Source organism: Corapipo altera, unplaced genomic scaffold, assembly GCF_003945725.1.
Source record: "Corapipo altera isolate COAL_440 unplaced genomic scaffold, ASM394572v1 59, whole genome shotgun sequence".
Lineage (NCBI taxonomy): Eukaryota > Metazoa > Chordata > Aves > Passeriformes > Pipridae > Corapipo > Corapipo altera.
Genome location: NW_020884917.1, coordinates 5,909,937 through 5,936,991, shown reverse-complemented (window position 1 = coordinate 5,936,991; position 27,055 = coordinate 5,909,937). Strand labels below are relative to the sequence as shown.

At 37.8% G+C, this 27,055-nt stretch overlaps 1 protein-coding gene across 4 annotated transcripts in view; it reads right to left on the bottom strand.

The window, feature by feature from the left end:
* VPS41 (VPS41, HOPS complex subunit) overlaps positions 1-27,055 on the bottom strand; it is a 109,651-nt gene that overhangs the window by 32,344 nt on the left and 50,252 nt on the right. For 3 of the 4 annotated variants that reach the window (XM_027655850.1, XM_027655849.1, XM_027655851.1), the window contains 7 exons: positions 26,517-26,579; positions 25,374-25,439; positions 14,275-14,394; positions 10,533-10,679; positions 9,277-9,343; positions 2,680-2,777; positions 703-832 (listed from right to left, as the gene is read on the bottom strand). In XM_027655850.1, coding sequence (XP_027511651.1) covers positions 703-832; positions 2,680-2,777; positions 9,277-9,343; positions 10,533-10,679; positions 14,275-14,394; positions 25,374-25,439; positions 26,517-26,579 — 691 coding nt within the window. Of the gene's footprint in view, positions 1-702; positions 833-2,679; positions 2,778-9,276; positions 9,344-10,532; positions 10,680-14,274; positions 14,397-25,373; positions 25,440-26,516; positions 26,580-27,055 lie in introns of those variants that run through there. The other variant, XM_027655852.1, reaches the window with a different exon arrangement.

The following is a 27,055-nucleotide window of genomic DNA, read 5'->3' as shown; positions in this document are numbered from 1 at the left end:
CTTCATCAAAGAATTCCACATCAGCTTTACCATGCATTTTTCTGAGCTACAACACATAGACCAGAAAACTATCCCATCTTTAAAAGATGGCATACGTTGTGAGAGGGCTTCATCTCCCTGTCTGTTACATAATTAAACCTATCTTCTAGGTGGAATTTGCCAAAATCCAGATTCTATTCACTCTGGTTTACCATTCTGAGGTCTGTTACATAGTGACAGCTTCATCAGTACAGGGAAGCTAAATATCACTGTGCCCCTTTTAAGCTAATTCAGGTACATCTTACTACTGAAATGACATTTATTCAATCTTTCTCTCTAAAAAAGCTTTTTCAGACACTGTGCCACTCATTTCACTATTCTTGAAGCTCTCTATATAAAAAGAGCTTCTATGTATTGCATGTTGAATAGATCTCCATCAAAGATACTGCCTTCCCTGGTACTGGACGTTACATGAGACATACATTTCTGCCTTCCCCAGTATGTCTGACTTAATACATGGTATTAAAAATCATGATATTTAAATACACACATTTTCATGTGACCAGTTCTTTCGGATTTCCACTCTACATTTCAGCGCCATAAGCAGTTACAGTTATTCAAAGGAGATCACATAAAAATGAAAAATGAGGTTAAGTCCTCTCAAATCGAGTCTTTTTTAAACATGGTATGAAAATAAACCAAAACAATACTGAGAACACCTACCCAAATGATAATCTCGACATTCATTTTCCTGAAAGCCTCGTACTGTTAGTGCATCAGAAGAAATCTCCTCACAGGACTCAGGTAGGGGTTGTACAATATCCAGTCTAGGCCTTGCACAACACTCAACAGCCTAGAAAAACGACAACATCTTAGTTGCATCCCATATGATTTACTTTAGCAATGCCAACTGATGGTCATCTACAAACAAGGCTGAAATTCAACAGCTGCAAACATTCACAAAGATCCATTACTTTGCACTGGGTACTCAGCTGCAAATCATACAAGTTGCAAAGCTTAATTAAGTCAAGGTCCAAGACTACCTTATATTTTCTACTTCAGGCGGTGAATTATAACAAAATACAGAGTGAAAGAGCAAGGACACATAGAAAGAACACATAGAAAGTGGATTTACACAGCTCTAACCTACTCATTCAGCAGCAGCACCGCTTTGGTCTTTTCTCAATTTAACTGTTCCATGAAAAAAAACCCAAAAGTAAATAAACAAAACAAAAAAAACTTTCAAAGCAAATCATGAGTTCAATGCTGATCCAATTTGTAGGAAGCTGTTGTTTGAAAGCTGTGAAATCAAGTGTAGGAAGACCACTGTTTTTACAACAGAAGAGTATTTGTAGTAAGCAGCGCTTCTGCTGCAAGCTCAGGCAGCTCAGGCTCCACAGAGCCAAGACACTAACAAAGGAGTTCCCACCACAACAGGCACAACTGTTCCTTCCACAGCTACCCAGAGAACTGAGAAGTTACCAAAGTTCAGCTATTGGAGTTTGTTTAAAAGGCTAATTAAAAGCAAATACATGAAAAAACCTCTTTCCTATATTCTATTATCATTATATCACCTGAAATTCCCTTTCCATCTTTCTTTCCTGAAGCAATTAAAATGACTTTAACCCTTATTGGTCACTACCTCTTTTATACTAGCTCCTTTCCTGTGCTACTTTTTCACTAACAGTGGCTTCCCAATTTCCTTGCTCCCTGGCATTTCAGCCCACCTTTTCCTTCCCCTTCCTTATCCCATTTCTTTGCTTTCACCGACTCTCCCACACTGGAGGACTACTGTGTGGGAGGACTCTCTTGGGAAACGCTGCTGTGACATTATTTTTCTCCTTAATATAAATAAAGAAATAATAATCTGACATTCTGAAGCAGAGCTAGAAGCTAACCCTATTGATTTCAGCAGGCTTGAGCATTTGTTTGGACCTACAGCATTTCATTGCCTAGCAACTTGTGTGCCCAGTTGCTTAAGGTTACTATGGTGATGGTTGTCTAACGCAGACACACTTATCAAAGAGATGATCAAGAGCATCTGCCATTCTCTCACCGCAACTTCAAGGATTTCCTCCACTGTCTTGCCTTTTATTTGGCAATATGAAATAAATGTCGGAGACAGACACAGCACTCGCCCGCACACAGTAAAAACGACTGACATGAATTCTAATTTCTACCTATCTACACACAGATCTGGGTGTACACAACTAAAGATCTTAAAAGGAAGGGAGACAACGATGCCACTTGCTCACAGTCATGCATTCCACCCCACAAGGACTTATTGCTCAAGTGGATCAACTTCACTACTCTTATTTCTTCTGAGATGCAGTGTCAGCAAGCTCCTAAACAAGATTCTTCATTTCTTCTGGTGCAGAAACAGCAAGAAGAAAGAGAGAAAAGGAAAGAAAAAGGGGGTAGGGGGGAAAGAAGGAAAAAGGAGCAAGAAAGACTAGCTAGAGACCTTCTCTGCATTCTGTAAGACATAAGGGAACCCAAACATGATTTCTGAAAGGTAAGTACATTAGTCTTCAACATCACCTCCACTGACCTTGTTTTATAGGTCAGAGAAGTTTCAAGCACTGTTCACTACCAGCAGACTACAAATTTTTTCTCAGATAATCATATCTGAGTGACTAGTTTAAGGCCCAACTCACAGGTCAAATTAATGTTGTGAAGTCTGAGATAAAAAAAGATTACCGTTTTGTCTGAGATCTCTTTTACATATGAAAGTATAACAAGCTGGTCGCAGATAGGTGCAAGTCCACTGATGTAGAATTCGGTGTCGAATTGGAAAACTGAAATACAGAGAACAGACTTAAAAAAGTGAATGTATATGAACTACTACCTAAGAAAAACACACAACTGATTTTCAGTGACAATCAACAGCATGAAGCAGCACTTCAGAGAAATAAAGACTCAATACATATAAAAAACCCAGTCAGATCAGATAAAAATTACATTTAACAGATTAAATTACATTAAAGTTTGCAAGAAGAAATGTTTGTTCTCTGGGATATGCTAGAGATGAAAGATTTGAAATAAACGTTCAGCCTGATTTTCAGTAATTACATAGAAAAAGGAAACAAAAGCAAAACCAAACTCAATAAGATAGCCAATAAGTAGTACAACTTCATTGGTTTGCATATTCATAGTAAGTCCACGTGGCTATAAGAGAATCGCACCTGCTACATCTATTGGTATGATATATGAAAACACAAAGATCATTATTTATTTATCATCACTTTAAGCATCACAGAAAGATTTACAGATATCCTCATTACAAAGAAAACACACACTTGATAGTACCTTAGTACCTTTTCTTGTTCATAAAACTAAAAATATAATTTCCTAAAAGCGGTCTTGAAATCGAAACAGTTAAGTGATGACTATTTCAAGAAAGAAAAAGGGAATGTTGAACTGTATTTACAAAAAGGCTCCGTAAATGAGACACCCGCCACAGACCTCTGCTATTTAGTTTTATTCTGCTGGATTTACAGTGCGCCCCTTTTTGCAGGGTCCTCTCTGATGGGGCTCAAAACAGGAATTATCCAAGTGCTTATATTTGAAAACCTTGTAACTATATACTTCTACAAAAATATCAGATGCCTCATCATTTTCTCCCAAAACATAGCTTTAGGAGAATCTAAGCAGAAGTAGGAAAAAAAAAGTTTCCTTCCCTACTGCTTAGCATACTACATTACTAATATCTACTGTTTATTTAAAGTTACTAATTATTTTAGCAAGGCAAAAAGAAAATGCAGTGTAATGACACTAAAAATAAAGCTTATTTTCTTGAGCGAAGATAATAAGAAGGAACAGAAGAAATAATCATCCTCCTGGTAAAGGAGAAAAAAATACAGTCAAGTAAAGTACATATCTGACACCTGTCTTTCAATGAATAAGCAAATACTGTTTTTCTTTTAATGACTGCTGACACTTCAACATCATGTGGGGGACCAAAGTACAGCACAAGGACAGAGCACTCAACCCATTCTAGGAGAGAATAGGTTCACATTTGTAATCATGTACATAATTATTTCATTCTAGCCTGCAAGACTGATGAGATCACTTTCACTGTGTCACATGTTGCTCTCAGCGATGATTTTAAACAAACCGCATCAGAAACAACTACATATCTTATTCACAGTTTACAATTTAGTATTTGGCATTTTAAAATAATATGGAAGGCAGGAGGAAAAACATGGAAAAGAAAAAACAAAGTGAAATCCATAATACTATCGAAGAATCAGTATAGAAACTTCAGCTTCAAAGAAGGGCTAAGAGAAGGCTCTCAAAGGCATATAAAATATTGCAGTTTGTATTTGGAGAGGAAAACTCTCCAAATTTGTTCTGTGAAACAAAAAGAAACAAACAAATGAAAATCACCACTTCAAGTTTTGTTTTTAAATAGCGTTTAGTTTCCTTGGTTTCACTTTCAGCTTTCTTTCAGCTCATCCTTCTCAAGAGGCCTTGTTGAAACACAATGCTCTAGAGCACTGCTGCTTGAACAAAAAATAACTGGCATAGACAGTGCTTCTTGACCTGATAAAAACCTTTGATGCAACTAATCAAAAAAGTCTTACTGAAAAAAAAATTACAGAAGTTATAGCTGCACAAATAGTTTAATTTGACTTACTCTCTGGACATTGTGTTGTGATCAATTGGGGGAAAAAATCCAGCAGAAAGGCACTGCAGAAATGTTGGTAATTTGAAAAGGATCCAAAATAATTAAAACAAAGGTTGTATTGAAGTAAACAAGAATGACTGATATATGGCCACGTGTCATATACGTTTATGTCTGTCATAAGAGAAGATGGAAGATATGCTGACAGTAGATCTACTCCATGTTCAGCATCTGTGTAAGCTGTCAAACAAATTAACAGGAAGCAAAAAGAAGAAACCTGTAAATCTTTTTTGTTGCTCATTAAATGAAATGCATGAAATATACCAAACAACAGAAATAAAACAGTATGTGCTACATTTTTTACCCAGACTCTATAAAGCCACTTCCCCTGGGAATTAAAGACCCACACACATGCAGTGAACTGAAACTAAAAGGAGTCTGTTTAGTCAAACCTCAAAAAGCAGCTCCTGCTTTTCCACAGCAGATTTTATAAAGTACAATTCTGGTTACAGTCAGAGGGTTTTGCCTTTGATTTCAATGGACACAATGTTTCAACATTGCCTTTTGGAAAAGTAAGCAGGAAGCTGAACCAGCATGCAGATAATTAACATGAAAATTAATGTATGGAGAAAAAGGAGAACTTTTTTTTTTTTTTTAATTCCATATAATGCATGAAAGAAATAGAAAAGCCAACATGCAAGTTAATTTTTAGGTAGTCCACTTGTATGTGAACAGCAGTAAGACCACGAGACACCATCAACTGGCCCAGATTACCTAGAATTATGATGCATTGTTAGTTCCTGGGGTGATGCCACTGTGCATTCCCAAATTACCCTTTAACCAGCTACTTCAGGTAATACATCTGCAAAATCTGCAGTCTTTGCTATAGACCACAGTACAGTATACCCTTAAGTGTTCTCAAGATGGTATCTCCACCACCAGTGCTTTTACTGAGCTAGGTAATTCATGCAAAACAAAATACAATACAAAATGGGATGCTTTGATTAGCTATTATATTGTGGAGTTGCATTTGATATAAAATATAAAAACTTTTCTTGTTTTTTTTTTCAACAGTATGTGACTTCGGTTCCAAGTAGAGAACAAAAAAGACCTCACATAAGTATCACTTAAGCTTCAAAGCTGACTTTCTGAAAAGCTCTTTTTTCCACTGAACTGATAAAACTTCGTTAACCAACTGGGAAAATATTGAGACTTGAAGAATTCTGGGGCTCAGAAGTTCTTAGGTTTGAAGAAAACAAAGTCAAAATCTTGAAGAATTTTGACTCGTTTTATGAAGAAATTTATAAATTATAGGCTTGGCTTGTGGCAAAAGAGATGAACAACAGTATAAGTAGAATGAACTATATAACTAGGTTCAGTTTTTCCTTTTTTTTTTGTTTTGGCTTCTGAGAGTATAGAAGACCTGCTTCGATGAAATATTTGCATAAATCATCATATGAAGTTAATTTCCTGATCATTACACGAATCAATTAAGCTTTATGTTCTGTCTATATAAAGAGACATATGTTGGTGCAGTAGATCCCAGTATCTCACTTTACAAAAAACAAAATAAATATTCCCATGCTTTCTTTTCAGATTAAAATGTGCAATCTCAATGTGTGATGCTAACTTGCCATGCAGTTATGCAGCCATTTCCTCACAAAACATACAGATGTGCTGTTACAAGCATGGCCTTAAAACATGCAATTTTGAATCCAGAAATATGCCTTGTGGGGACTATGGTGGAATGCTATGGGAGACAAGTGCTCAAGAGACATTGCTGCCTGGTTGCTACCTGGAATTAAGATGATACTCCTCAGATAAAATTTGGGCAAAAATAAACTGAATAGGAAGTCTCCAGTCAACTTGAAGTCTTTTACAGACTTCCAGCGTTCACCTCTATTTCCTGCTATCACTAACCATCTGAGGCAGAGAGAAACTACTCCTCCATAGAAGTATACAAAATACAGACAAAGCAAGGAAGACTAGACAATCCATTTCCCTTTGAAGGCATTGTATTAACTCAAAAGTGCTAATTAGCTATTTAGCAACCAGTCTTCTCACAGGCTCCAGTTGAGGAAGGGTTCCCTGTTTGGACAGAAGTTGTGCAGCATTACAGCTTTTGTACTCACTTCAGGAGTGAGCACAAAGGTCAAGCACTCTTCAAGAAGGATCACAACAGCATTTAGTCCACATTAAGCCTGTAATTCAATACCAATACTTTCTAATCAATACACTACTTCACAGTGGTAGCTGACAGAGCTAAACTGATAGGATCTGCTCAGCTAACATACATTTAAAATAGCAACATTCACTGGAGTTTATCTTTGACAGTGAATGAAGACACACAGAGGTAATGAACTGTAGCAGAGACAATGGAAAAGATTACTGAAGAAAAGCACCATTAATATACTGAAAGATGTACATAAAATTAGCAATGCCACACAGATCTCAGTGCATGAGACCCATATAAGTAATCTATTTTCTCTTATAGATAATCACAGCATTATTTTCTTTAAAATAAAGCAGGTAGAATAGTTCAGTGGTGTAACTTTCCCACATTATGGGCTGTCTGGTTTGGCATCCCAATAGATACCGTAATTATTTGCATCCTTCGAATGAGTATAGCTATTTCTTAAGAAAGAAACGGAAGATCAGAGGGTACTTTGTTAAACAGGATCCTACACACCTAACTTGAAATGCAGGAAATACTCTGTTTCCTTATTCACTGGACTGCAAACTTCTGAAGAAACATTTATGATCTACCAATGCCATCGCAGTTAGCTATTATACCACTGTGAAAAAACCCCACACCGCTAAACACAACAAAAGTTATACTGTGTTAAGGGTTTCATTTTTCCTAAGTATGTTGACAAGATGTTATGAATCAAAATATCTGAAGGACATTCTTGCCTTCTGTAAATTCTTTACAAAAGTGTATCAACTTATGCATCCACTTAGGATATTTGCGGTCTTGCAAAAAAACTATACTAGTTGCTGCTCTGGTATAATACTAGACCTTCTAGCTATGCCTTTGAAAAATAAAGTTGAAATGAAATAGAAATAGATGTTATGTCATGACATACTGCTGTCAAGAAGACCTTCTATGTGACTATATCGAAGGTTATTTTAATCTATACTGAGACTTGAACAAATAATGTCTCTCTCTTTTCCCTCCCAATCTAATACCCAAGTTCCAATAAGTGCTCCTGACAGCATTTGGCAGAACCACTTCAGTGCTTTGACCTAAAACCAGAAAGAAAAATCTCAAGCTCATCATTAACAGCTTAAGTGATATAAAACACCAGTCCTCGAGAACACAGAGAAGACTGTAGAATAAAAATTTTAAGATAAAAAAGTTACTTTCATGAAAATCTCTATCCTTCATGTCTGCACCTAAATAGCCTGATAGCAGCCTTTTATATTTTTAAATGAAGTTCCAATAGACAGTAATGTAAGACTAGCACCCTCCACGTAAACACATTAAAGCTGGAGTAGAAGTTGCTTCTGTTCACTTGTGACTAAGAAAACAATTCCATTTAGTTATTTTCTAAAACCTACTCACAGGTACAGAAAACATTATATATATGATCTGAGATTCATGACTGAGTTTTTTCTTGATAAAATTCTATCAAATATCCTAGAATTCTACTATTAAATAATCTTTTTGGACTATGTAATCTTAAACAGGTCTCAGTTAACTGTCTGGCATGCTACCATCTCTCAGTATCGAGAGTCCTTACAGAAATTAACAAGTCTCTTAATTGATTTAGAAGCTATTTTAAAATGGTCCTTTCCTGAAATCAGAAACCAGAGTATACAAACACTCATGCCATGCACCATTCCAATCTGACACGAGTCAGATTCTTGCTTGAACACAATTATCTACAATCTCATGTTATTACAGTCAAGGGAGTACCAAAGTTTACAAACTGTTGCTCACTCTGATCTGCAGAGTCCCAGAGGGCCTGTTTATCTTCCCAGCAGTATCTGTTCATAGATACTTCAATTCCCCAATAGATGCTTCTTAGGACAGTTGTTATTTTTTATTTACATCTCCACTTCCCTTCCAAATTTGCCCTGAATTCCACTTTACACTTTACTTAACAAACATATTTTGTCAAGACCTTTTCCATTCATCAGCAATAATGAAATTTATTCACATCACATTAGCTAGAGACAAATAAGAAAGCAAAGGAGAATATTGAATTCAGAAGCCAAAAAAGGAAACAAAAAGAAATTTAAATTAATTTCTTAGAACTATACCAGAGATTTTAAGAAGAAGAAAAAAGAGAAAGAGTTACAAGTGTAGTCAAACAACACATAATCAAATCTCCTTACTACTATACCAACCATCAATCATTTAACCAAGACGAAAACCAAGCTCTCTGAAGGAATCTGTACGAAGGGAAAGTTAAGGCATCCACTGTTCACACAAGTATCTCTGATTTTAGATGATCACAGAACTTAAGGCTCTCTCTAAAAAAAACCCCAAACCTCACACCTATGCAAAAGGGCATATGACAACCTCATCACCTAAAAATGAGGTGACATTTATGTTACAACTACATGTTGCCTTCAAACTGTAACAGTTTTTTCAGGCTAGAATGTGAAAACAGACCTTTAAAGCTTATATAATTTTGAAAACGAGTGTTTTCATACAACCATACCTATTTCCACGTAGCGGTTTGGAAGGTCACGTATTTCACTGGCATGCCGTTCTTTTACTGAGCAGATCTAGGAAACAGAGATTCAGACCATTATGATGAATGAACTGTAACTCCTAAAATGATACTAATGCTGCCTCAATAAGAAAAGGAATTTCTGGGACTCCTTGAACATGCATTTCACTATTTTGAAAAACACAAGTTGTGAAACAGTGATCATGCACCACTGATAAAGAAAAACACATGGGAAAGTTGTGGCTGTAGTTCACAGCACTATAAATATTCTGGGGGAGGAGAAGGATGATGTACCATACAAGAGAAATCTGAAAATACCTGCCCACTATGATTTCTTCATAGAAGCATATATGTGAGTTTGATCTTGGTGTCTTCTCACACTTTGCATCTCATTACCTTACAATTTTAGTAAGAGTTTGCTATTGCTACTCTCAGTAATAGGAGAGTATGTACATATAAATGCAAATAATCAAAATGCTGTGAAGCACACACAAACACAAGCAGGATGACAGATGCCAAACTTAGGACAAACCTCCTCATTTGTAAAACTCTAAGTTTAATGCTCCAAAAGCTTTTTACACGTCACCTACCCCACTTTACCCTCCCTTTCCATCTATTCCTACCAAGCACTTTTAATTTCCCACTGTGCAGTGATGCAGCAGTCTGTTATTAGAAAAGAGCTAACAGGCTTGTAACAAACTCATGTCAGGTGTTGCTCAGAGAAAATCATAGTCTGCAGCACACAAGTTCAAAATGCCAGTGCCCTGCTGAAAGAGAACAAAACCCAAAGCAGCCTGTCCTCCCACTCCACCTTTTTTTTCCCATGGTTGACCAAAATCATGTGGCTGTTTTAGCAGCCACAACCTCCTCAGCCCCCAAAGCAATCCCCTCCAAAAGTATCTCATGCTAAGCTGTTCTTCCTTAATGCTAATCAAAAGAAATGAATTCAATAGCACACTACAAGCTTTTAAAAGAGGAAATCTCTTCAAGACACAGAGGAGCGAAATGTCCCTGACGATTACATTCACTGCATGCTCACACACAGAGATCTGTCTGACCGCTGGGCGTCTATCACTCCTCCTTCTCATAAGGGTCACTCCAATGACATTTCTAAGGCAGTAGGACTTCTGAACACTGTAGTCAAAACAAATTCTATTTTTTTCGATTGTCTTTGCTTTTCAGAAATAATCCTCTGTTTGTCTGTGATAACAGCAAGTATTTATTACAAAGACAGGTAATTGCACCTTTACTGAATTTCCCCATCCAATAATCAGCGTTAAATTATCCTTCCAGCAAAGGCTGCAGGGATACATATCTGGGCGAAGGCTTATGTCGTCTCGAGGCACATTGGTAATTCTTTGCTTGGAGATCATATCAAGTATCTTCACACCCTGAAAGTTTAAATGCAAGAGAACTTTATTATGTATGACAAACTCCTACTCACCACTTTGTACCTAAGGCAGCCAGAGCAGTTTACAGAGTGTAAATTTCAGGGTAGGGCCAAGTGTGCTAACAGAAAAAAGTGTTGATACAAAGACCCATGTAACCCAGAAGGTGACAAAAGGAGCAAAGGGATCAGAGTAATTTAGATATTTTAAACTTACATGTCAAATAAAAAGACATAATAAGTGAATGAGTGACAGATTAGCAACTTTAGTCATGAACCAGTTCATTTCATTGGGTTGGTGCTACTCCTGGAGAAACAAAAAAAAATCTCAGCTTTTTCACAAAAGCCCCTGTAGAGACACAGAAATTTCCACCTTGAAAAGAAAAGCAACAGCTCATTAAGACAAATGAATCCAATCTGTACTTCTCAGGAAATGCATTTCTACTCTTATATTAAAATAGAAAAGCAAGCATATTTAAACATTGCTTGGTTTTGTATGCTGTGTTTTTCAGTGCGTCCTCAGGGAATCTCCTAAACTAACAGAAAAAAAGTTTAAAAAAAGAAAGATTAAAGTCATTTGAGAGACAGAGAAAAAAAAAAGAGTCATTAATCAGATTTTTCCATGCCATTTAGACAAGGTGAAGCTATAACCTTTTCAATAGCAAAATGGAGATTAATTTCATGTTAAGTAATGACTTGTTCTTAGTAATTTAAAACAAAAATCTCCAAAATAAAATATTTCTTTTCTGCTTATAGGGCTTAAAGAACAACTCTCAAAACCACAGAAAAGGAAATGGAAAGGATCTTGAAAGGTCAGTGTCCAGGATGCCACCCTATGTTAGTACTTTTCTAGTGACAAAAGTGATTTAAAAGATTCCTCTGTCTGTTTCTGTTCCCTGCACCATGAGTTTCTGTGTCCCCAGCTGCACAGATACAACTGTTTGAAAGTCAGAATCAACACAAGGTGGTCATGGTCTAAGCCAGGTTTTGCTGCCTTTTTTTTTTTTTTTTTAATCACAAGGAACAGTAAGTGGTATGAGGGTGGTTGAAGGGTTTTTTTCAGTGATCTTTGTCACTGAAAAACTATGGGCACGGAAGACACTCCTATTGACTTCTCTTCAGTTAGCAGTCATCAAGGTTTCAAAACCAAAAGAACAACAACTAGCACATCGCATCTGCAAAGTACAGAGCCCAGATCTTTGGGTTAACATAAACAAGGAGCTTATGTTTTGTGTTTTCTACACTTATCTGATAAAATTTCTAATCTTGCTTGAACTGCATTTTAATAAAGTTGCCTTTTATAAATCGTTATAAATCCTAGTACTTTGTCTTCAAGGATCATTTTCAGGTAAAAGTGACCCCATATCACAACTTCTGTTTTTCTACAAGGAAGCAAATCTTACATGGGATAGGCTACCTTTAATGTTTAAAGTGCCTTCCCAATCAACAGTGTAGGATCCTCTATAGTTATAGGTTGCTTAATGTAATAAGTTTTAAATAAGAATAAGTTATTTAGAGTTATAATATTGTGATGTAGTATGCTGTTTGCTTACTTTTATTTACTTAGCATGAGTAGCTCGATTTTTTGAAGTCTTAGGCAGCAAACTGTGAACTTACACGTAGATATTCTTTTTGTTGGGAATTAATTATTTTCTTCTTACTAGCGGGTATACAGTGCTGTGTTTTGGATTTCGTATGAGAATAATGTTGATAATACACTGATGTTTTAGTTGTTGCTATGTATTGCTTACTCTAAATGAAGGACTTTCAATTTCCCATGCTCTGCCAGTGAGCAGGTGCACAAGAAGTGAGCAAAGGGTCAAAAGGGGCATCTGCTGCCTCTCTGGAGCTGCTTGCTGTGAAGGGACTTAACTTGCAGTTACAGTCTGAGGTGGTGTGTATGTGACTCCTTGAATGGTGTGAGAATGCTTGGGCAGCAGCTTCTCCTTAAACAGTAAGTATGCCATTTGCATAACGAACTGAAAGGACTTCCAAAGTCAACTTGATCAAATGGGAGTCAGGCAGCCAAATGCCTCTCAAGATTTGGTCCTCAGATATCTCAGTTTGTAAAACTTACACTCTTTGCCATGGAAGAAGGACAAGAGGGCACAGTAGCAAACAACACGGGTTACCTGAGCATCTGATAAGCACAATTACATTTTGCCTAAATAACCTCAGAATATCCAAAGTCTAAAAAGCTCTCACAGTGTGCCCCATCAACCAAAAGGGCTTAAGAAAATAAAAACTAGGTAGCCACACAAAGACAGTAAGAAGCAAGGCTACAAAAGATTTTGTCTGATTTTGAAAGAAAAAGGTGTAACACAAAACCTTGCTAGAGGATGGAGGAAATTTAAAAAAGGTAAAGGGGGTAAAGGGGAAGGGAAAGGCCAATAACCAAATATATTAATCTTTCGGAGGGCAAGTTTCATTTCATTTTTCCTTGAAAGATAGGCCCTGACCATGGCTTTTCATCTCTGACAGATGGCTCTCAACGTTTTATTAGTATTCTGTGTTCTGATGTGGCATATCATCTCTAGGGATAGCTCTCCTCAACTGTCCTATCCATCCCCAGCAGATTCACCTAGAATACATATTTTAATTGTATGGCTCTGAAAAGAACAAAACCTTCAAAAAAGCTAATGTTGTGTCAATCAAACCCTCAATGAAGTTTCCATTCAAATAGTTATTAAAGGCAAGCAAATAAACAAAAGTCCACCTGCAACAATTTTATATCAAAGTTATAAAAAACAACAATGGTTTTAAAATATTTTAATAAATGCTTCCCTTTAGGACGGAATAATAATAGAAGGAAAAAAAGTTAGTGTTTCAGAAGTACTTTCACCACATTTAAAAAAATACTTTGGAATTTAGACATGATACACACTTAAAAACATATCCCTCACTGCTGAGCTTTAAAACATGGATCGTGACCCATCAATTAGATATATAGTGATAGGTGAAATGCGACACTCAGAATGAATGCAAAGGTTTCCTTTAAAATACAAATTACACTTAGAAAAGTGTAATTACACTTAGAAAAGGCGCCTATTTTCTCCTAAGTCTAGCCTTTTCTAGTGGCCTAACACGATGAGAAATTATTACTATATTTTTAAATAATCTGCAACATTAAAAGTGCACATGATAATGTCACTTCAGTACAAATTACATAATCCAGATGGTTTTGGGTTTTTTTCCCCAGGGGTGGCAAGGAATGGAGATGTTCTATTGTTTATATAAAGAATAGCTACACTGACATTTCTTCCTCAGTTTGCTTCAATAAATTATACTGGTCAAAACTCTAATGTGCAACAGCATACAGTAATGACCATTCCCAACAGTGGTATGTAGAGTTACTTTTCCTAATTTCTTCAAAAGTGGCAATCATATTGGAGAACACTGACTAATCCAGCAGGAAATGCCTGAAGAAATTTCTACAAAGAAATGGCATCTAAACCACTATCCTTCAATGCCTTTTATACCTGATTCTTCAAATGTATCATTTTTCAATGGAATACATGGAAATAAACATAGAAAAATTTCAATAATCATTGTAAAACAGAGATATTTTTGTTCATTTAATGGAGGCGGCAAATACTTACCATATTATTGGCCCAAGCAATTAAGTGTCCTCTCCATTTTACATTTCTTATATTTCCTTCCCCTTCATGTAAAACCGAAGGCTTCCATCTATTCATCCAGCCTCTCTCATATAACAGCAACTATGAAGAAGTGCAACAATAAATATTTCTGTGACACAGTGCTGTATGCAAATGCGGAAGTATCTTTTCTTCATTATATCTTACTTTTTTTGGACATTTCAGAACTTATGCCTACAGCATTAGTGACAGCACTTCAGAAAGTTGGTAAGAAAAGCAGGCCTCCTCACACCTATCCACCAATCTCAACACAGGCTCCTTCTTCCCTCCAAAAAACAGGTAGTCAAAGAAAGTTATCAAAGATCCCCAAGCCTGTGACCTTTTGCTTGGCTCCATGTGGAACTACACAGCCTTTCATAAGGGTCTAGAGATGCTGTGTTGTAGTCCCACACATGCAAACTGCACTGTACCACAAGTGCTGCTGGTTGTAAAACTTGTGAGATTGGTAATCCCAGGTTCCGAAAATAAGGAAGGTATTTTAGAATATCTAAATGCATAGGAGATGTTACGAGATGTTTTGCATCAGCAAAGAAAAACCAAACTACAAACTACATGCAGACAGCCTGAAAATCCATACCGGTTCCTGTATGTCTCAGAAAGTTGTTTAATAGGATTACATGGAATCTACTTTACTTTGAGAGATGTAAAGTGCAGCACTTGGAGGGATATCTAAGTAACATGTTGAAGCAATTATAAAGATAATAATCTAAGGTACCAGTTCTGTCAACTTTTTCATGAGTACACCCTCATACAAACATATGCACAACTTGAACCCAAGCTAAAACCTTACACTGGAAAGTGTGAAATTGCTGCCTGCAAGGATTTCTACCATGCTAAAACCTAAATGGAGTACTCATGTTGCTAGTATTTCCTATCTAAGATCCAGCTGTAGATGTTTTTTTATACAAGGTTTCCTGCCACTTGTATTTGGATAAATATGTCAAATGCTAGGACACTGGTTATTTAAAATAAGATCTTTTAGCAAAACAGAGACTCTTAACGGCAATTACACAGACTGCCTCTCTCTCCTGAAGCCACGAGATGGCATCAGAAGACAAGAATTTTCTCCAACAGTTTAAAGTAGTTGCCAGGTAGGTTAGTCTGTTGAAAAACTTTTGTGTAAAGCATGCTGCAGACACCACACTTCTCACTCAAGCAAAACGACTTCATGTCCTTTACATAGCTCACATGAAGGCCCACCTTTTAGACAGCACAGATATTTTTTTCAATATACAAAAAGGCTACTCAGTTACTCTTAAAAAATATGCTATTTTACAGCAACCATGGCAAGCCACTGAAAGCAGAGGTAACATCTATGCTCATAAGGCAGTGACATGCAGAAGGATTCCTATTAGAAGGCTGGTAGGTAGATGAGACACGCAGGAGCTGTCAGCCCGTACTATCTCCACTCAGAAGCTAAGGATATCATTAAAGACTAAGAGATGTGCTGATCCAGACTTGAAAATTACTTTTTCCTAGTTTACGAACCCCTGAGGAAAAGCTCGACAGAAAAAGAACTGTTGCTTGGATGCCTCTTTCAATACCACCCAACAAAGACAGCAGCAAAATACACGGTATCTTTATTGAGACTTACCGAACAATGCTGCAAAAACTAACGTGGATTATGTGAAAGGTTAAAACTGGCTGATGTCAATTATATTAATTGAACTTTGAATCTTTTCTGCTTGCGAATGAATCAGGATTTAAGTATTTTTATTACATGCAAGATCCAGAACAAACTTGGTACGACAGTTTGCAATTTTTGTTACTGTTCATGGTTTGTGAACATTATGCGTTTTCATGACTGAGTAACAAACTGCAAAGAAAGTAAGTTTTCTGAGAAAGAACTGGTGAGGAGAAAAAATCTGAAAAATCCTGCTTCTGTCTATGCTCAATTCTAAGCACATGCTTAATCAAATTTTCAGACCAAGGCAGTAGAAGTCATCAGGTTGCTATTGCCTATAATAAAGACGGAAAGTGAATATGAATCACTACAACACCCTGAATTTCTGGTTTCACATCAGCAAGTGCAATGGGTCCAACACTGAGGCGAAAGGGCACTCAACATTGTGGCTTCAAAAAAACCCCATGTAATCTCAAAATGTGCTTTACTAATTTATCTTCAATGCAATTATCTGCATGCTATTGATACACATAATGTGATTTATTTTATTTATATTTACTTAATATGATAAATAAATCACATTTTGTGTATTTAGAGCAATGACACCTGGAAACTGAATTTGTGAACCCAGAACTTTCCTATGTGTTTTGGAACTGCTATCTACTGAATGCATCTCTCAAAATAAGCGGACTAATTTACTTCTTAGTCTTCCTTTCTGTCTCCACACTGAAATGTTTGTTGTACCAGAAAATAATTTAAAACCTCGAAAGAAGCTAGACACATAAAAAATCCACAGTTTCTGGAGGGGTTCCTCCTACCACCTCCCCCTCTTTTTGGTAGAGGAAAAATATTTTAAGGCTTTATTTCCCATAAATTCCATATTATGGCAGTCAGCATTTACAGTACTTATATTTCAACAGCAGCCCAAATCCCACTTTCTTGCATTCTCTGCAATAGAGTTTACGGTTTTCCCTTTTTTCATTTACTCTCATAAAACTTTCTAGTCCTTTGTTACATACAATACAGTAGTGCACTTCCAGTGTATCCTGCATGGATTGCAATTCCATAATACAGCTAAAATAAAATAACATTTGACTTCAAGGGTCCCCACCCACACTGCTTCATAGTACACTGCAATCTTTTGTTAGCTCACTAATTATTTTGTCAATCTTAACCGTATCTTTAAGAAAAGTGACACACTGAAATGTGTGAGACAAGAGGATAGAGCAGGACACTTTTTGGTTTTAAAAACAAGTGGATATATTTCTCTTGGATTAGTGATTACATCTCTGTGTTTTCCACTGACAGGAGATTAGCCTACCCCAAAAAGAGCTCAAAACTCTACTTTAGAGTGCAACTGCTAAAGAGAAGAGAGAGTGCTTGGATTTAATGGAGCCTATCATGCAATTAGCATTAATACTAATTACATGTAATCCCAGTCTTTAAACTATGTACAGGAATTCCCAATCCTCTGAACAAAGAGGCTTTGGTAGTATCAACACAGCGAAGTAATTCAATTCAATTTCATCTCACTACCACTTACTGCCTTCAAAATACTGAAATAAAAGATATCTGTTCTCACAGAAATTTCAAAGCAAACATACTTTTACTGAAGCACTATGCACAGCACCAGTACTTTGTTTTAACATAGCACCTTCTGTGTTAAGATCTGAAGGAGTTTTACAGAAGAAAAGGCTTGAAACTTCATTTTCATAGAATCTTAGAATCAACTAGGTTGGAAAAGACCTCTGAGATCAAGTCCAACCCTTGATCCAACACTGCCATGGTTACTAGACCATGGCACTAAATGCCACATCCAGTCTCATCTTAAAAACCTCCAGGGACGGAAGAATCCACCACCTTCCTGGGTAGCCCATTCCAATGGCTGATTACTCTCTCTGTAAAAAATTTTTTCCTAATATTCAACCTAAGCCACCCCTGGCATAGCTTAAGACCATGCCCTCTTGTCTTACTGAGAGCTGCCTGGGAGAAGAGACCAACCCCCACCTGGCTCCAACCTCCTCTCAGGTAGTTGTAGAGAGTGATGAGGTCTCCCCTGAGCCTCCTCTTCTCCAGGCTAAACAGCCCCAGCTCCCTCAGCCTCTCCTCATAGGACTTGGGCTCAAGTCCCTTCACCAGCCTCGTTGCTCTTCTCTGGACCTGCTCCAGCACCTCAATATCCTTCCTGAATTGAGGTGCCGAGAACTGGACACAGCACTCAAGCTGCAGCCTCACCAGCGCTGAGTACAGGGGAAGAATAGCTGCCCCGGTCCTGCTGGCCACACTGTTCCTGATCCAGGCCAGGATGCCATTGGCCTTCTTGGCCACCTGGGCACACTGCTGGCTCATGTTCAGCTTCCTGGCACACTGCTAGCTCATGTTCAGCTTCCTGTCAATCCAAACTCCCAAGTCCCTTTCTGCCTGGCTGCTCTCCTGCCACTCTGTCCCCAGCCTGTAGCACTGCAGGGGGTTGTTGTGGCCAAAGTGTGGGACCTGGCACTTGGCCTGGTTGAACCTCATCCCCTTGGAATCAGCCCAACTCTCCAGCTTGTCCAGGTCCCTCTGAATAGCCCTCCTGCCTTCCAGAAGATCAACATGTCCCCCCAACTTGCAAATTTACTAATGGTGGATTCAATCCCCTCATCCAGATCACCAATAAAGATATTAAACAGAACAGGGCCCAACACTGATCCCTGGGGAACACCACTAGTGACCGGCCGCCAACTGGATGCAACACCATTCAGCACCACTCCATTCACCATTTTGTAACTGAAAAAAGTCCCTGTAATTTCCTTGTCCTGTTCTTTGTCTGCCTAAGCAGAAAGATGAGCCTACCTGTGGCCTTTGTTCTGTGTTTTGGCACCTGTGTCATCAACTCTCACCTCAGCTAGGTAAGACCACAAAAACCTAAAATGCTACTTCCATGATTATAAGTGATCACTACAGCTATTTATTGTTTTCAGCATAAAACCAACATTTACAGGCACAGTCAAGATTAGCAGATACCACAGAGGAACACAGAACAGCATGCTGCATGAAGACTTACTGTTTACTAGTGCATCTCTAGGAAAACATATAGCAACAGTAAAAAATTATCATTTCTGCTTGGAACAGCTGATAGACTGGATGAGCTCAAACGAGGCAGAGAATAATATAAACCTCAAGTTTTCTATTGAAGATGAGCTTTTAAAATTTTGTCATAAAATGTTGTCTAAGGAGCTGGGGTGTGAACAGAGAGGAGGGCAGCAGGTGCAGTCAAGGGAAATCAAGCAAGGAGGCAGAGGCAGACAGCAGCATCAGGAGGTTTGCGATGGCAACGGTGATAGACGAAACAGGAGCCACTGCTGTAGTTCATGGACAGAGAAACTAGAAATTTTGAGATGTTTAATACAAACAAATGCCATAGGACTTTTATTAGGTTGTACTTTTAATAACTCAACTGCCAGATTCCAGCTGTCGCCTATTCACAAAGAGCTACAGAATTAACACCTTGGAAAGCAAATCCTGTAGTCTTGTAGGCAGACACATTTCATACATTTAGATCCTCTTTGCTTGCCACCTTGGGCAATGAAAAAAGTATTTTACACAGACATTTGCAAAACACACAACTATAGATCACATGCACATAGGACTATGATCTGTTCTCTTTACACAAACCAAATTTATTATAGCAAAAGGAGAATTTTTTTTTAGCAATAAAGAAGAAATGTACATCCAAATAATCATAAACAAGAAATGTAAGCAAAAAAAATGTTTATTATGTGAACAGCACATACTATATGTGCAAGGTCTCATCTGCTCAATAATATTGAATGCATCTGGGCACTATACATCGCACCAAGGAAATCACAGAGCAGTATTACTGTGGTTTGCTTGCTGCTACAGCTTGTTTCCTACTTATGGTAAATTACCTAATGCATGGACAGAAATTGCCATAGTATTTACTCTTTTTTCACTTAAATCAGACCTTTGAGTATTTACTGACTGACATTTTATAGCTTACAAAGCAATCTGCCTTTCTTGTCTGGTACTCTTCTACCCAACATAATGCCAAACAGCTGACTATCTGCTTTCTAAAAATGGACTGTGCTGCAAACAGCATCCTGACAATTTAATAATTTGTCAAAGTAGTCCAGTTATTATGAAGTACATATCATAGGGTTCAGAGGTAAAGGTCATCTACTTACTCACCAAGCAAAGTGCATCTGCTGACACTAAAAAGCAGACAATTAAAAAAAAATCTGAGACATTCCTTGGCAGACTTGACTTTAACATACAAATTCCACTACCCTAACAGCAGTCGCAGATCCCCAAGAATGCTATTTCTCTTCCCGTTTGTGCATTGTTCACAGTTACTATCCTTTCTCTACGTATGTTGTTGCTCTGCTTGTAGTGGAAAGGAATTTAGGTTATCTTGTTTTGCATCTCAGGCAGGAATCATCATTGGTCCAGGCCAGAATTCTGACATTGAAATAGTATTTTTAATTTTTTTTACAATGAGAAATTTGCCCCAGGTAACACAAAGTTCTCTCTGCTTTTATAACAAACAAAGAAAAAAGAGTCTAATGTTTAAGCTCAAACATCAATATGTTCAAATGTTAATTCTGGAAGGATAAAGGGCACAAACATGATCTGTATTTGTAAACCAGTTCTTATAGAGTATCTTCTTCAGCCAAAGAAACACAGACACTATAAAAATATGGTTTTATACATATTTCCACATACATATTAAAAAAAACCCCATAAATATATTATGTAGATATAGATACAGACAGTTTTAAAGATGAGATTGCTAACAGTCACAGAGTAAATCTGCAGTTTTGTCTTGGTTCTCTATCCCTTAAAATGTTTCAGATTAGATATGCAAATCAATAATTATTATACAAAATGCATGTCCTAGGCAAATGAGGAGACCCAATCCTTTAAGACACTGAATATACTACCCCCATAATGGCTTCAGAATTCATTTGCTTAATTTGTGGTGTGTCCCCACTACCATGCTGGGTAAAGAACCCCCAGAAAACCCCTTCATTAGTATACATTCAGTAGAGTGACTCAATCACTCCAGACGACTCACTTTCCTAGGAATTTTACTACAAAAATCTATTTGTCTAGTTATTGATGTTAATCAAAACATGAAATAGAGAGTCTCATTGAGGCCTCTGCTAAGAGGGGAACCTCAACTTGTCCTGCTTGACTAAGTTATCTTTATATAAGATGCAGTAATTTGATATGTTGACTTTGGAACTGAAATATTCCTCAGTCTTCTTTCTTAGTTCTGTCTCTTGACCCTCAGGACATAATCGATACCTGGAGTTTATAATAATGTTCATTTAGCTGACGTATTGGGAAAGACCAGCACTCTAACAGTTAAATCAAGAACACCTTGTTTTCAGCTTTAGCACCCTCATTTACTTGGCTTTTACCCTGTTATTTTCTGAGATTAGACCCTTTTTTAAAAGGTAGAAGGTTATGGCCTTCAATAGTACAGTATTTGTCTTTTCCTTTACTCTGGAGCTGTACTGTCCGCTCTGGACAGACATGCCCTGTTATTTACAATACACGATATTATTATTTCAGGGTTACTATCATCTGCCAAGTCAGCACAATGGTGCTGTGGTTAATTGCAGAGATGGGGAGGAGGGAAGCGCTTCTTTTTAGTGTGGTACCTACTGCTTCTCACTGTGACAGTGATTTCTAGGCAGAGGTAACATTCATTCATTAAAAAAGGGGGCAAAATAAGCTTTTCTAACCCAAAACAGAAGGCAATGATATTATCTCAAGCTTAATGGAAGTTCTTTACTTTTAAAAACTAGCACTTTAGTAAGCAAACAATTTATATTGGTTAATTAGTTCACAATACAATTTAGAGAAAAAATGCTGTTAAAGGGCTTGAGTACCTGCCTAGTTAAGCAACTGTACAAACATAGTAGAGTTAAGCTTACAACAATGATTTAAACAGTTATGCTAGAGAGTACCACTCTTAAGTCAGCTTTAGGTCAGGCTGAGCTTCTAAGATGTGGCAAATCTCTGTATTACACAACAATTCACCCAATTCACCCAAGTTCCAGATATCCGCCTGTGCTGGGAAGTGAGGACCTTCACTGTGCATCCCTGAAGCATGTCACTTACGGTTTTTTCCCTCTCTGTCTCTCTTGAATATTTTCAGGATGGCCTGCCACAGTGGGTCTTTGAACTGGAAAGTGTATTTTTCACACATTTTATATCATTATGAAGAATGGTATATTTCTCAAAAAATTAAGCAGGTGGTAATTTACAGCAGCTCTCCTCCAATCATTGCAGATTCTACTGAGGCAGATGCTAGCTATAAAATTAATAAATTTAATAAATTTAAGCACATCTTAATGTGGTTTTCTGAGATGAGACAAAACAGAGTGTTAAGGTCAGGGGGTCAAGTTCTTGTGCATGTGTGGTTTGGCTTCTTTGTTTTGTTTCACCGTAAGCCAAAATCTGTATGAAATTCAAGTAGGAAATCAAGAACATCCTACTTTTATTCTGAGACAACAATGATTATAACGGAACTAGAGGGGTTTGAGAAATTGATGAAATTGCTTTCTGGATACATTTATCTGCTCAAATTATCTTAGCAAACAACTAAAAAAAACCCACTCGGCTTTTAAAATGCTAATATACATTATGTCACCATCTCCCAGAACAACAAAACAAAGATAGAGACCCTGCAACCCTTAGGATGAAGAGTTCACACAACACACACTATATTTTTTTAGTGTACCTCAGAGGACTGGGCAATCACCAACCATATGAAGTTCAACAAGGGAAAGTGCTGGATTCTGCATCTGGGATGGGGCAACCCTGGATGTTCATACAGACTGGGGAATGAGATGCTGGAAAGCAGTGCCACAGAAAGGGACCTGGGGATCCTGGTCAATGGCCAGGTGAATATGAGTCAGCAGTGCCCTGGCAGCCAGGAGGGCCAACTGTGTCTGGGGGGCATCAGGCACAGCATCGCCAGCTGGTCCAGGGAGGGGATTTTCCTGCTCTGCTCTGCACTGGTGCAGCCTCACCTCGAACATTGTGTGCAGTTTTGGGCGCCACAATATAGGAAAGATTTTAAGCTGTTTGAGAGCGTCCAAAGGAAGGCAATGAAGATGGTGAAGGGCCTTGAGGGGAAGCTGTATGAGGAGCAGCTGAGGTCACTTGGTCTGTTCAGCCTGGAGAAGAGGAGACTGAGGGGAGACCTCATTGCAGTGTACAAATTCCTCGTGAGGGGAAGAGGAAGGGCAGACACTGATTCCTTCTCTGTGGTGACCAGTGACAGGAACCAAGGGAATAGCCGAAGTTGTGTTAGGGAAGGTTTAGGTTCTTCACCCACAGGGTGGCTGGGCATTGGAACAGGTTCTCCAGGGAAGTTCTTGCAAGAAGCATTTGGACAATACTCTCAGGCACATAGTGTGACTCTTTGGGATGGTCCTGCACAGGGCTAAGAGCTGGATTTGATGAGTCCAACTGAGCATATTCTGTGATAGCATAAGAGCTTTAAACAAAGCTTTTCTTTTAAGCTTGATCCAAAATGAGGATACCCTTACTGTTAACCCTGCCTTGGCATTTGTGGGGAAGACAGGTAGCATGCCTTTCACCACTGCCAGCTATCAGGGATGAAGTCACTGTGTTTGTGCAAAAGCTAAAAGAGCAGAGATGTGAGGAGCCATGGAGGTCCTGTTCCCCTCCCTGAAGGAGCTCACCCAGCTGCACAGTTTCCAGACACAGGGAGAGAGAGGTGAGGTACACAGCCTGAGGTTGTATGCTTCAGCCTCACCTTTGTGGACACTCCCTCTTGCCCCCCTACTACTCGTTGGCTTTACAGTTAAGGAAAAGTGTAAACATTCAGAAAAAGCAAATAGAAATAAATCATAGATATATTAGTAGGTGGAATTTTCAAAGAGCATTTTGTTATTTTATAAAGGCTCCTTTTGGAGGAGAGAAGGGGCAAGGTTTCTACCACAAGGCTAGAGTTTTTATTTGTTGGTTTTATGAACCAATAAAATCAAATTCCATGTGTCGAGGGACATTTATTTCAATGCTAAATATCTTATGTTAAGATGTCAATTAAAGTTTTTCTGAAGGGGAAAGTTCCTCAGCAAAAAATGAATGCATTAAGAATGAGTATACCATTCCCCAGAGGACAGAATATAAAACAACCTGTCAAGTAATCAAAGATAACCAAAGAGAATGTGTTAACTCCCTGATGTTTTTTTCTGTTCGGCATCAGGTGAATGTAAGCTCTCTTACCACCTGACAGAGCCCTGTTCTATTAATTTCTTGCTTCTCTCTTTCCGTGACCCTTTTATCAGCAAAAAAAAGCTTCACAAACTGGTGGCTGACACAGACATCCACTGACTGTGCATTATTTTAAGGACAACACCAACTTCTACCAGCCAGAAAACGCTGTCAAGCACATGCCACTTAAATAAATAAAGCACAGTTATGCTCTGAAACATAGTGAACTGTTAATTGAAAATTAAGTTGTATTCAGCACTAGGAGTCTGTATTTCTTACATGCTGGTAAGGGAGAACCATGGTTTTTGGTTTGATGCACCTTAAGTGAGGCTTGTTCATACTCAATTTATAAGAGAAGGTAACAGAAAATTCCATGAATTAAGAAACTGTTCTAAATAGAACTTTTTATATTTTGACTGAAAATATGCCATGTGATATAAGATACTTGTAGGACCTGGAAGCAACTGTAATCTGAAAGTCAGAATTGTACCATACACTAAGAAGAAACTTAACGCACATTTGAAATACCAGTTGATCCAAATGGAAGACTATGTACACAGATAAAAATGCTGAGAATGGTGCGAGGTCTACTCTACCAAAAGTTCTCCTTGATTCCTTTAAAAACAAACAAACAAACAACAAAATCCATACCATGAATAAGAACTGATGAAAATACTTGGGGTTTTTTGCCTTAAATCCCCAAACCAAACAAACAAAACTCTACCCCAAAAAATCTCCCACAGGTGAAGCAAAAGAAAAATCCCAAACACCAAGATCAACATGCCTTGTAAGGATCAATATTAAGGCACAAACTTCTGCTTCCACTTCAAGAAATTAAAATAGAGAAAATCTGGTCTAGGAAATATAAATGACTTTTTTTTCAGGCTATATACACAGAAGTATTTCTACTCTCAAGCTCGACTTGTTGCAATACGTTTTTAACATAAAAAGTGCACTTTCCCTTCCCCTGGAATTAGTCTTAATTAAATAAAATTAAATAAAATAAATTAAATAAGAATGGTTTGGAATACAATACATAATTAAAAGGAAAAAGCAGAAGTCTTTGCTCTAGGTTTTAAAAATCACATACATAGCCTTCTGAGCCATTTCAAAAAGCTATTTAAAGGTAGCCGAAGTTCATTACACTAGGACTGCTTACCTTTTTTCCTCCTGTCACAAATTGCTTGAAGTGGGATCTTACAAATTGAGGATGAACAGCAACAATCTGGGGATGAGCAGGAAAGAGAGAATTGTGGATTAAATAAGAGTTTACATGAAGCACCACATCACTTTTTAAACTAGATAACCCTTTGCCAACCATCAAGTATTACAGGTGGATTCTTTCTCTGAAGTAAAACCTAGTTGTTTCAACATCTCTGTTTTTCCTAGAAGATAAGAAAATTCTTCTAATTATATGGTTTATGACAAGTCTGACACTGAGAACCACATTACACCGAATCTACTTTTCTGTATAGCAAGCAGCAGAATTAGGACCAAACATAACCCTTGCTGTGTGCAAGGGTTACCCCAATTAAATCTTGTCTGGGACCTGCTAGAGGGCACACACACTTCAGCCCTGTCACAGGACAACACTGTGTACGTCTTAACAACACGTCTTACACAGTTTCTTTGCCTTACATGTTCCATGTCAAGTGCAGCAGATCCAGCTGTAAGAGCCGCAGAGGCCCTAGGAGGCAAGTCACATCTGGCATGTGTGAAAACTTAATGACCTCGTTCCTTTCCCCCCGCCCTCAAGAGCAGCTGCAACATGGGAGACACCAAGCAGCAAAACACAATCATTTGCCCACACCACCTTTCCTCGTGCAAGAAATGTTTCTTGCTAAAAACCACTAGATATTCCCTTTTTCAACAGCCAGGCAGACACACATCTCTAAAGTAGAGTAAAACTCAAGTTTTCTCTTCAGACAAGGTACATCAGCATCCCTACCCATTTGCCTGGTTGCAAAATATTACCCTCACATTTAGCAGAACCCTCAGAATTTGTATCACAAATCTACAAAGAAGGAATTATGCTGAGACTGGCGACAGCTGAAATAGGACAATTTCACTTTACCTTTTGTATTTGAAAAATTCAGTAATACTCCTTACAAAACCAAGATGGGCTTTCTGACTACCTAACCAGATCAAAAGCTTTTATACTGAGATAGAAAACTATTTTCTAGTGACTTTAATAACATTGCAAGGAGGTGGTATTCCTCTCTCTCATTTAGACTGAATGCAACCTTTCTGTTATTAAAAGACAACACCACCACAATTACTAAAGATTAAAACAAGCACTTACTTTAATAGGACAGTCAAATGTTTCATGAAACTCTTCTGCTGAATACAATCCAAACACTTGCACCTGAAAAAGTACATTGAAAAGCCAAAAATGTTTACCTAATAACCACTTGACAATTAACATTGAATGTAAAAAACTAATAGCTAGAAGGTTAAGTTGAATGCTAGCAGTTATATCTTTTTTCCTAATGAAAAAGAAGTCAAAATTAACAATTCAGAGATAATTGATACAGCTTGATCTTCTACTGTGGCATCTCTCTAAATATTTGCAGCAGTACAAAAGTACTTTTTTGAATCTTTTTCCTCCTTGGTTTTTCGGATTTTGTTTTGGGTTTTGTTTGTTTGTTTTTATTGTGGGGGGTTTTGTGTTTGTTTTGTGTGTGTGTGTGTTTTGGTTTTGGGATTTTTCTGGTTTGGTTTTTTTACAAATACAGTAAAAACTGCAAGTTCCTTTTGCTTTAGGCTGAACAAATCTGTTTAACAGATACTAACCTAATGTCCTAGTTAGAACAGCTGGGACCGATTCATCATTGGATGGGT